Raw genomic sequence first — 12,471 nt, forward strand, 5'->3', positions numbered from 1 at the left:
CATCAAGAAAGCAGTGCCGGGAGCAGAGCGCGTCCTTTGGACCGGGGTCCCTGCGCCAAGAAGCTCCTAGTCTGGGGGAACACTGATGAGAAGGCCAAGAGAGAGAAAGCCTTCCCCTGGAGCTGACCCCTTGAATTTGGACTTTCAGCCTACTTTACTGTAAGGAAATAAACTTCTCTTTGTTAAAACAATCCACTTGTGGTATTTCTGTTATGGCAGCACTAGATGACTAAGACACATGGGATCTCCATGAGTTGGAGTCAACTCAACGACAACTGGTACAGGTCAGGTTCTTAGCAGACATTCCATGGACTCTGAAGGCCCACAGGACTACACTCATTTTCTTACCTGCTGAAAATCTAAGTTTGAGAGTTACCAGGGGTTACCTGCCACCATTGCCTATTCTCTTTTCAAGAACTATTTCTGGAACTCTTTATAAACCCAGAATCCCCAAAGTGGAAACAATTAACAACTTACCTTAAATCTTAATCTGAAAAGCAAAGGCAATGAATACATGGATACCTTCTCTCTTTGGAATTCCTCTTCCCATCTGACCCTTGGAATGTTGCCTTTATCTTCAGGATCAGAGAGATATTAATCACATATTTTCTTTCCGACTCAAGTAGTTCTAGAGCCACAGTCTGTCTTTTAGCTTTAAAAATAAACCAAAGAGGGAATTTTTGTTAACCACTCCTTCCTCAAACCCTATAAAATGATAGAAAGTAATAAAAGGCAACAAAAGATAATGAAAGCAATAAAAAGAGATGTCAGCAAGTTTTTGGAAGATGGAAAGTGAAATGGAGGCATGGTAATTGATTCAGCAGACCAAAGCGCACAAAACCTTGGTGTTCCCATCAGTAGGTGGGAAACCTGCTGAGAAGCAGAAAGGCTCAAGGATTGGAGGCACCAGGTGCTACAGAAGGTACAAAAAGGGGGCAATCCTGAAAACAGAAGTCATTGTGTGTTTACGTAAGGTGCAATTGGACCTCCAGATCCCCATCGCCACCGCATGCCAGTACTTTCCTCACTTCCACCTCAAGGGAAATGGAAAAAATTAAACCAGAGAAGTGCTGGTCTCTAGGATCTCGGCTAAAGGCATCAGACATAGTAGAGAACAGAGTTGAGAAGCCAGAATAAAAACAAAGGGACTCAAAGGAAGCTTGCATACTGACAAGTGAGACTCCCCTCGTCCTCATTTCCCCTGAAGGTCCTGGAATGCTAGTGGCCAGGCTTGCACTCACAAGGCAGGAGATTGGAAGATCTTTCACCTGAAAAACTCAACTGCTGCCTGAGGAAAAAAAGACCTACAAACACTGACATAGAGAGATCCCCTATCAAATAGTTACCTGATTATCCTACAATGAAGCCTACTAATTGACAAGCTTGGCCAATACAGAATTTTCAGGGTTTTTTTTTTTAAAGGCCTCTCTCATATATAAATAATTAGCCAAGGGTCCTCAGACATTTGAAGACAGCTTTCAACATAATAGAAAGAGAAGAAGAAAATATACGTACACATCTATCAAAAAAAAAAAAAAACTAACAGAAAAAGGAATGCCTGAAGAAACAGAGACAATGCAAGAAACAAAAGAAAACTTTTTAAAAATTCTATAATTAACATCCTCAAAGAGAGGTGAGAAAATATTCCAGCTATTTAACAATGACAGGGTGCTATTTTAAAAAGAGAGAAAATCAAGGGGAAGTCAACACAACTTGACCAAAGCAAAGTCGTAGAAACTTCTAGACACATCCAAACACCTTGAGGGACCGAGTTACTGGGGCTGAGTGTTGGGGACCATAGTCTTGGGGGCATCTAGATCAATTGACATAAAATAGTTCATAAAGAAAATGTTCTACATCCTATTTTGGTGAGTAGTGTCTGGGGTCTTAAAAGCTTGCGGGCAGCCATCTAAGATACAGTTATAGGTCCCATCACATTCGGAGCAAAGGAGAATGAAGAAAACCAAAGACACAAGGAAAATATTAGTCCAAAGGACTAATGGACCACATGAACTCAGCGTCCACCAGCATGAGCTCAGAACTAGGTGGTTCCCAACTACAACCACTGACCACTCTGACAAGGATCATAATAGAGGGTCCCTGATAGAGAGGGAGAAAAATGTAGAACAAAATTCAAATTCACAAAAAAAGACCAGACTTATTGATCTGACAGAGACTGGAGGAACCCCTGAAACTATGGCCCCTGGACACCCTGCTAACTCAAAACTGAAGCTACTCCTGAAGTTCACCTTTCAGCCAAAGATTAGACAGGCTGTAAAACAAACAACAACACACGTGAGGAACGTGTTTCTTAGTTCAATCGAGTATACAAGACCAAATGGGCAACACCTGCCCAAAAGCAAAGACAAGAAGACAGGAAAGGACAAGAAAACTGGACAAATGAACACGGAGAACCCAGGGTGGAAAGGGAAAGGCGGAGAGTGCCGACACACTACAGGAATTGCAACTAATGTCACAAAACAATTTGTGCATAAAATTTTTGAATGAAAAACTAATTTGCTCTGTAAACTTCACCTAAAACACAGTAAAAAAGAGGGACGAAAACAGAAAAAAGAAAAAAAAAAAGCCTTTCTGACATTTTTTAAAAGCAAAATTAAAAGGATAGAATACAGTTGAGGAAATAAAAAAAAAGAACACATAGACCAATGGAATAGAGTTGAGAACGCAGAAGTAAATTTATCCATCTATGGGTAGCTGATCCTTGACAAAGGGTCAAAATCCATCCAATGGGGAAGAAACAGTCTCTTTAACAAATGGTGCTGGCAAATTAGATATCCATATGCAGAAAAATGAATCAGGATCCATACCTCACACAATGTACAAATTCTAACTCAAAATGGATCAAAGACCTAAATGTTAAAGCTAAAACTATAAAGTTCCTGGAAATAACATAGGGTCAAAACTAAGGGACCTAATTTTCAGCATAAATAGCCTATTAGACAAAACGAAAAATGCACAAATGACAGGAGATCAATTAGATAACTGGAACCTCCTAAAAATTAAATATTTATGTTCATCAAAAGACTACCAAGAGAGTAAAAAGAGAACAGACAGACTGGGAAAAAAATCTTTGACAATGACGTATCTGATAAGGGTCTAATCTCTAAAATATATAGAAAACTTCAAGAACTCAACAACAACAACAAAAAATCCAGTCAAACAATGGGCAAGGGACATGAACAGACACTTCATCAAAGAGGACATTCGGGTGGCCCACAAATACATGCATGTATAGGTGTATCTATAGGCATATGTCTATAGATAACCTATACATGCATGTAGATACACCTATATGCCTATAGATACACCTATACATGCACATGCGTTTACTCGCATATGTCTTCCTATACACATATATGCATCCATATCTATCTATGTAACCACACAAATATTTTTGGGTTGTGTTTACTGTTGTTGCAAAATTGTATATTTTATAGCATTTACCGCAATTGTCCCTTTTTTCTCATGTACTTCTTAGTCTTTATTTACCTTTGCCAAGTTGTGCTGACTTCACGCATATTTGGAATTGCCTCTCCCATAACCAAAAGTAACAAGTGTCTGCTATGAAGAAAGTGATTCCCCCTCCCTATCCCTGCCATCCCTAGTAATGATCAAAAAATGTTTCTTTCTGTGTGTATATTTATTCTTGACTTTTTATGTAGGACTAGTTAAGAGCTATGGCTGCTAGCCAAAGGTTGGCAGTTCGAATCCGCCAGCCACTCCTTGGAAACCTTGTGGGGCAATTCTACTCTGTCACTATGAGTTGGAATCGACTTGACGGCTTTTTTTTTTTTTTTAAGTCCACCACTCATCTGTCAGTTTATCGTACCACGGTGGCTTGCATGTTGCTGTGATGCTGAAAGCTATGCCACTAGTATTTCAAATACCAGCGGGGTGACCCATGGTGGACAGATTTCAGTGGAGATTCCAGACTAAGACAGACTAGGAAGAAAGACCTGGCAGCCTGCTTCTAAAAATATTGGCCAGTGAAAACCTTATGAATAGCAGTGAAACATTGTCTGATATAGTGCAGGAAGATGAGCCCCTCGGGTTGGAAGGCACTCAAAATACGACTAGGAAGAGCCGCCTCCACAACGTAGGGTTGACTATAATGGCATGGGTGGAGTCAAGCTTTTGGCACCTTCATTTGCTGATGTGACATGACTCAAAATGAGAAGAAACAGCTGCAAACATCCATTAATAAGAGGAATGTGGAACGTATAAAGTAGGAAAATTGGAAGTTGTCAAAAAGGAAATGGAATGCATAAAGATCCGTATCCTAGGCCTCGATAAGCTGAAATGGACCGGTATTGGCCATTTTGAATTGGACGATCATATGGTCTACTATGCTGGGAATAACAAATTGAAGAGAAATGGCATCGCATTCATTGTCAAAAAGAACATTTCAAGATCTGTAACGCTGTCGGTGACAGGATAATATCCATATGCCTACAAGGAACATCAGTTAATACAACTGTCATGGATCAAATTGTGTCCCCCCAAAATATGTATCAACTTGGCTAGGCTGTGATTCCCAGTATTGTGTGATTGTCCACCATTTTGTCATCTGATGTGATTTTCCTTTGTGTTGTAAATCCTACCTTTATGATGTTAATGAGAAAGGATTAGAGGCAGTTATGTTAATGAGGCAGGACTCAATGTACAAGATTAGGTTGTGTCTTACGCCAGTCTCTTTGGAGGTATAAAAGAGAGAAGTAAGAAGAGACAGGGGGACCTCATACCACCAAGAAACAAGAGCCAGAATAGCGTTTCTTTTGGACCCTGTGTCCCTCCACTGAGAAGCTTCTCAACTGGGGAAGATTGATGATAAGGACCTTCACCCAGAACCAACAGAGAGAGAAAACCTTCAGCAACATAAACTGCAACTATGCATGTGGACCTTGCTAGATGGAATACACAGGAATCAAATCAACTACATCTGTGGAAAGAAAGGAAGAAAAAGCTCAATATCATCAGTCAGAACAAGGCCAGGGGCCAACTGCAGAATAGACCATCCACTGCTCATATGCAAGTAGGTTGAAGCTGAAGAAAATGAAACCAAGGCCATGAGAGCCAAAATACGACCTTGAGTATGTTGTTGTTGTTAGGCGCCGTTGAGTCGGTTCCAACTCATTGTGACCCTATGTACGACAGAACAAAACACTGTTCGGTCCTTCGCCATCCTCACAGGCATTGTTATGCTTGATCCCATTGTTGCAGCCACTGTGTCAATCCATCTTTTTGAGGGTCTTCCTCTTTTTCACTGACCCTCTACTTTACCAAGCATGATGTCCTTCTGCAGGAACTGGTCCCTCCTGATAACATGTCCAAAGTTATGTGAGACATAGTCTCCCACTCCTTGCTTCTCAGGAGCATTATAGCTGTACTTCTTCCAAGATAGATTTGTTCATTCCTCTGTCAGTCCATGGTATATTCAATATTTTCACAAACACCATAATTCAAAGGCATCAATTCTTCAGTCTTCCTTATTCATTGTCCTGCTTTCACATGCATACGAGGTGATTAAAAACACTATGGCTTGCGTCAAACTCACCTTAGTCCATAAAGTGACATATCTGCTTTTTAACAGCTTTTTAAAGAGGTCTTTTGCAGCAGATTTACCCAATGCAATACATCATTTGGTTTCTTGACTGCTGCTTCCATGGATGTTGATTGTGGATCCAAGTAAAATGAAATCCTTGACAACTTCAGTATTTTCTCCATTTATCACGATGTTGCTTATTGGTCCAGTTGTGAGGATTTTTGTTTTTTTATGTTCAGGTGTAATCCATAATGAAGGCTGTAGTCTTCAATCTTTATCAGTAAGTGCTTCAGGTCCTCTTCACTCTCAGCAAGCAAAGTTGTTTCATCTGCATGTCGAAGATTTTTAATGAGTCTTCTACCTATCCTGATGCTCTGTTCTTCTTAACATAGTCGAGCTTCTCTGATTATTTGCTCAGCATACAGATTGAATAAGTATGGTGAACAGATACAACCCTGACGCACACCTTTCTTGACTGTAAACCACACAGAATCCTCTTGTTCTGTTTGAACAACTGCCTCTTGGTCTGTGTACAGGTTCTTCATGAACACAATTAAGTGTTCTGGAATTCCCATTCTTTGCAATATTATCCGTAATTTGTTAAAAACCACACAGTCAAATGCCTTTGCATAGTCAATAAAACACAGGTAATCCGTCTGACATCAGCAGTGATATCCCTTGTTCCATATCCTCTTCTGAATCCAGCTTGAATTTCTAGCAGTTCCCTGTGGATGTACTGCTTTTGAATAATCTTCAGCAAAATTTTACTTGTGTATGGTATTAATTATATTGTTCAATAATTTCCACATTCTTTTGGGTCACCTTTCTTTGGAATGGGTACAAATATGGATCTCTTCCAGTTGGTTGGCTAGCGAGCTGTCTTCCAAATTTCTTGGCTTAGACAAGTGAGCACCTCCAGTGCTGCATCTGTTTATTGAAACATCTCAATTGGTATTGCATCAATTCCTAAAGCCTTGTTTCTCCCCCATGCCTTCAGTGCAGCTTGGACTTCTTCCTTCCGTACTATCAGTTCTTGATCATATGCTACCTCCTGAAATGACTGACCAGCAATCAATTCTTTCTGGTACAGTGACTCTGTGTATTCCTTCTATCTTCTTTTGATGATTCATGTGTTGTTTAATATTTTCCCTGTAGCATCCTTCAGTGCTGCGACTTGAGGCTTGAATTTTTTCTTCAGTTCTTTCAGCTTGAGAAATGTCAAAGGTGTTCTTTTATTTTGGTTTTCTATCTCCAGATTTTTGCACATTTCGTTATAATACTTTACTTTGTCTTCTTGAGCTGCCCTTTGAAATATTCTGTTCAGCACTTTTACTTCATTATTTCTTCCTTTTGCTTTAACTACTCTATGTTCATGAGTAAATTTCAGAGTCTCTTCTGACATCCATTTTGGTCTTTTCTTTCTTTCCTGTCTTTTTAATGACCTTTTGCTTTCTTCATGTATGATGTCCTTGCACAATTCTTCTAATCTTCAGCCATTAGTGTTCAACTCATCAAATCTACTCTTGAGATTGTCTCTAAATCAGGTAGGACGGACATACTGAATGTCATACTGTGGCTCTTGTGGATTTGTTCGAATTTTCTTCAGCTTCAACTTGAATTTGCATATGAGCAATAGATGGTCTGTTCCACAGTTGACCCCTGTCTTTGTTCTGACTGATACTGAGCTTTTCCATCGTCTCTTTCCAAAGATGTAGTCGATTTGATTCCTGTGTGTTCCATCTGGCAAGGTCCACATGTATAGTCACTATTTATGTTGTTGAAAAAAGGCATTTGCAATGAAGAAGTCATTGGTCTTGCAAAATTCTATCATGCTATCTCCAGTGTCATTTCTATAACCCAGGCCATATTTTCCAACTACCAATCCTTCTTCTTCGTTTCCAACTTTTGAATTCCAATGCCAGTAATTATCAGTGCGTCTTGATTGCACGTTTGATCAATTTCAGACTGCATAAGTTGGAAAAATCTTCAATTTCTTCATCTTTGGCCCGAGTGGTTTGTGCGTAAATTTGAATAACAATTGTATTAACTGGTCTTCCTTGTAGGTGTATGGATATTATCCTGTCACTGACAGTGTTGTACCTCAGGATAGATCCTGAAATGTTCTTTTTGATGATGAATGTGACACCATTCCTCTTCAATTTGTCATTCCCAGCATAGTAGATCATGCAAATGTCTGATTCAAAATGGCCAATACCGGTCCATTTCAGCTCACCAAGGCCTAGGATACGGATCTTTATGCATTCCATTTCCTTTTTGACGACTTCCCATTTTCCTAGATTCATACTTCATACATTCCACATTCCTCTTATTAATGGATGTTTGCAGCTGTTTCTTCTCATTTTGAGTCATGTCACATCAGCAAATGAAGGTCCCAAAAGCTTGACTCCATCCATTTTATTAAGGCCAACTTTACTTTGAGTAGGCAGCTCTTCCCCAGTTGTATTTTAAGTGCCTTCTAACCTGAGGGGCTCATCTTCCGGCACTACATCAGACAATGTTCCACTGCTATTCATAAGGTTTTCACTGGCTAATTTTTTCTGAAGTACACTGCCAGGTCCTTCTTCCTAGCCTGCCTTAGTCTAGAAACTCCACTGAAACCTGTCCACCAAGGGTGACCCTCCTGGTATTTGAAATACTGGTGGCAAAGCTTCCAGTATCACAGTAACATGCAAGCCACCACAGTATGACACACTGACAGACACGTGGTGGACCTTGAGTATATCCCACCTGAATTTAGAGACCATCTCAAGAATAGATTTGACACACTGAATACTAATGGTCAAAGACCAGACAAGTTGTGGGATGACATCAAGGACATCGTACATAAAGAAAACAAAAGGTCATTAAAAATACAGAAAAGAAAGAAAAGACCAAAATGGATGTCAGAAGAGACTCTGAAATTTGCTCGTGAATGTAGAGTATTTAAAGCAAAAGGAAGAAATAATGAAGTAAAAGGGCTGAACAGAATATTTCAAGGGCAGCTCAAGAAGACAAAGTAAAGTATTATAATGAAATACGCAAAGACCTAGGGTTAGAAAACCAAAAAGGAAGAACATGCTCTGTATTTCTCAAGCTAAAAGCATTGAAGAAAAAATTCAAGCCTCAAGTTGCAATATAGAGAGATTCTACAGGGAAAATATTGAACGACACAGGAAGCACCAAAAGAAGATAGAAGGAATACACAGAGTCACTGTAACAAAAAGAATTGGTTGATGTTCAATCATTTCAGGAGGTAGCATATGATCAAGAACTGATAGTACTGAAAGAAGAAGTCCAAGCTGCACTGAGGCATGGAGGAAAAACAAGGTTCCAGGAATTGAGGAATACCAATTGAGATGTTTCAACAAATGGATGCAGTACTGGAGATGCTCACCCATCTATGCCAAGAAGACAGCTCCCTGGCCAACCAACTGGAAGAGATCCATATTTGTACCCATTCCAAAGAAAGGTGACCCAACAGAATGTGGAAATTATCAATATCACTAATATCATACAGAAGTAAAATTTTGCTGAAGATAATTCAAAAATGGTTGCAGCAGTACATTAACAGGGAACTACCAGAAAATCAGGCTGGATTCAGAAGAGGACATGGAACAAGGGACACATTGCTGATGTCAGATGGCTCCTGGCTGAAAGCAGAGAATACCGGAAAGTTTTATTGACTATGCAAAGGCATTCAACTGTGTGGATCATAAGAAATTATGGACACCATTGTGAAGAATAGGAATTCCTGGACATTTAATTGTGCTTATGCAGAACCTGTACGTAGAACAAGAGGCAGTCATTTGAACAGAACAAGGGGATACTTCGTGGTTTAAAATCAGGAAAGGTGTGCATCAGGGTTGTATCCTTTTATCATACTTATTTAATCTGTATTCTGAGCAAATAATCAGAGAACCTGGACTATATGAAGAAGAACAGGGCATCAGGATTGGAGGAAGAGTCATTAATAACCTGCTATATGCAGATGACACAACTTTGCTTGCTGAAAGTGAAAAGGATCTGAAGTACTTACTGATGAAGATCAAAGACTACAGCCTTCAGTATGGACTGCACCTCAACATAAAGAAAACAAAAATCTTCACAACTGGACCAATAAACAACATCATGATAAATAGAGAAGAGATTTAAGTTGTCAAGGATTTCATTTTACTTGGATCCACAATCAACATCCATGGAAGCAGCAGTCAAGAAACCAAATGATGTATTGCATTGGGTAATTCTGCTGCAAAAAGCAAAGATGTCGCTTTGAGGACTGAGATGCGCCTCATCCAAGCCATGGTGTTTTCAATCGACTTACATGCATGTGAAAGCTGGACAATGAATAAGGAAGACTGAAGAAGAATTGATGCCTTTGAATTATGGTGTTAGCAAAGAATATTGAATATACCATGGACTGCCAGAAGAATGAACATATCTTTCTTGGAAGAAGTACAGCCAGAATGCTCCTTAGAAGCAAGGATGGCGAGACTTTGTTTCACGTACTTTGGAGATATTATCACGATGGACCAGTTTCTGGAGAGGGACATCATGCTTGGTAAAGTAGAGGATTAGTGAAAGAGAGGAAGACCCTCAATGAGATGGATTGGCACAGTAGCTGCAACGATGGGCACAAGTATGGCAACAATTGTGGGGATGGTGCAGGACCGGGCAATGTTTCGTCCTGTTGTACGTAGGGTAGCTATGAGTCAGAATTGACTCGACAGCACCTAACAACAACAACAACATAGGTATATGTAGATAAGCATTTGTGTGTGCTGCATATATACCCACATATATAATAAACCACATATGGGGCACAGTTACGGAGGCTTCCTAGACATATCCAAACAACTTGTGGGATTGGTTTACTGGGTCAAAAGGCTTGGGACCATAGTCTCAGGGGACTATATCATAGTTCATATCATACCATAGTTCACAAAAATAATGTTCTACATCCCAGTTTGGTGATTAGCATCTGGGATCTTAAAAGTTTGCAAGCGGCCGTCTAAGATACAACTATTGGTCTCTGCTTATATGGAGCAAAAGAAACTGAAGGAAATCAAAGGCTGAAGGAAGAAACTAGTCCATGGGACTAATAGCTCACATGAACCACAGCCTCTTCTGACCTGAGACCAGAAGAACAAGATGATGCAGACTGTTCTGACCAGGACACAAAGAAGGTCCTGAACAGAATGGGAGAAAAATGTAGAACAAAACTCAAATTCCTAAAAAAGTCCAGACTTACTGGACCAATAGAGACTAGAGAAACCCCTGAGACTATTGCCGTAAGATGCCTTTTGAACTTGGAATTGAAGCTATTTCTGCAGGTCACCTTTCAGCCAAATAACAGACTGGCTTATAAAATAAACAATATCACCCATGAGTAATGTGCTCCCTTATACAACTAACTATATGAGACCAAACGGTCAACATTTACCCAAAAGCAAAGATGAGAAGGCAAGGAGGGGAAAGGAAGCTAGATCAATGGAAATAATGAGAATGCTGACACATTGTAAAAATTGTAACCAATAGCAAGGAACCATTTGTATAAAAATTGTTATAGGAGGACCTAATTTGCCATGTAAACTTTCACCTAAAACACAATAAGATATTATTTTAAAAAAAGAAAAAAGCCAATCTCAAAAGTTACATACTGTGTGATTCCGTTTATATAACATTCCTGGAATAACAAAACTATACAAAAAGAGAACAGATTAGTGGTTGCCAGAGGTTAAGGCTGGGAGTGGGAGTGAGTGTGGCCATAAAACGGCAACAGAAGGGAATCAGGGATCCTGGACCTTCATGGTGTCAATGTCAATATCCTAGTTGTGCTGTTGGGCTGGGTAAAGAGTGCATGGGATCTCTCTGCATTATTTCTTACAACTGTATGTGCATCTACAATTCGTTCAAAATAAAGTTGAATAAAAAAGGAGAAAGTGAAAGAAGGAGGAGAAAAGGAAGAGGAAAAGGAGAAGAAACAGACAGTGAACAATAATAGAAGAAAAAAGGTAGCAATTAAGAAAATCAGTCCAGGAGATCCAATATCAAATTACCAGAAATTTCAGAGAAAATGGATGAGAAGATATTATCAAATTAATAACAAGAAAAAAAAATCCCAGGACATGTATTTCAGAGAAAAGGGCCTATTGAGTGCTCAGCATAATTAATGAAAAAGACTTCCATATCATTGTGAGACAAGCCACATCACTGTGAAAGTTAAGCACACCAGGGATATAAAAAAGACCCTAGAAGTTACCAGAGAGAAAAATCAGACAACATACACAAACTTTGGGATCAGAATATTATTGAACTTCCCAATGGCAGCATTAGAAGCTAGAAGACAACGGAACAATTACTTTAAAATTATCAGGGAAAATCAGCCAAATTATCGACCAAGTATGTGCAACTGGAAGACCAAGTACGTGCTCCATCTAAAACCAAGAAAGGACACACAAGATTAAAAAACCAGGAATCTAACGTAGGAGAGAGACGAAGAGAATTCCTAGGAAGAGTGAGAAATCCAAGGATGACAGCCGTACAATGGGCCAGAGTGGAGGAGGATGACAGAGATCTCTGGGGTAAAAAAATGTAAATATATATTTTCTGTTACCCTGCTGAGAAAAATTAATGATATACTATATTCTTGGATTGGAAGACTCAACATTGTTAAGATATCATTTGTCTGCTAATCGAAATAAAAAAGGATATAGAGTCCAGAATTAGGCCTACCCATATATGATCACTTTGCTTTCCTTATGCAATTCAATGGAGAAAGGAAGATAATTTCAAGAAATAGTATTGAGAAAACTGGATAGTCATATGGGAAAAAAATGAACCTAGATGCCTGCTTCACACCATACATCAACATTAATTCAAGATAGATCATGAACCTAAATGTTAAAGTT

At 39.3% G+C, this 12,471-nt stretch overlaps 1 protein-coding gene across 1 annotated transcript in view; it reads right to left on the reverse strand.

Annotated features, from left to right (window-relative positions):
- The window catches only part of ARHGEF33 (Rho guanine nucleotide exchange factor 33), a 69,808-nt gene that overhangs the window by 30,994 nt on the left and 26,343 nt on the right, over window positions 1-12,471 (reverse strand). Inside the window, exon 8 of the mRNA XM_004369539.2 lies at window positions 523-652. Coding sequence (XP_004369596.1) covers window positions 523-652 — 130 coding nt within the window. The remainder of the gene's footprint in view (window positions 1-522; window positions 653-12,471) is intronic.

Source organism: Trichechus manatus, unplaced genomic scaffold (assembly GCF_000243295.1).
Source record: "Trichechus manatus latirostris isolate Lorelei unplaced genomic scaffold, TriManLat1.0 scaffold00005, whole genome shotgun sequence".
NCBI classification, from domain to species: domain Eukaryota; kingdom Metazoa; phylum Chordata; class Mammalia; order Sirenia; family Trichechidae; genus Trichechus; species Trichechus manatus.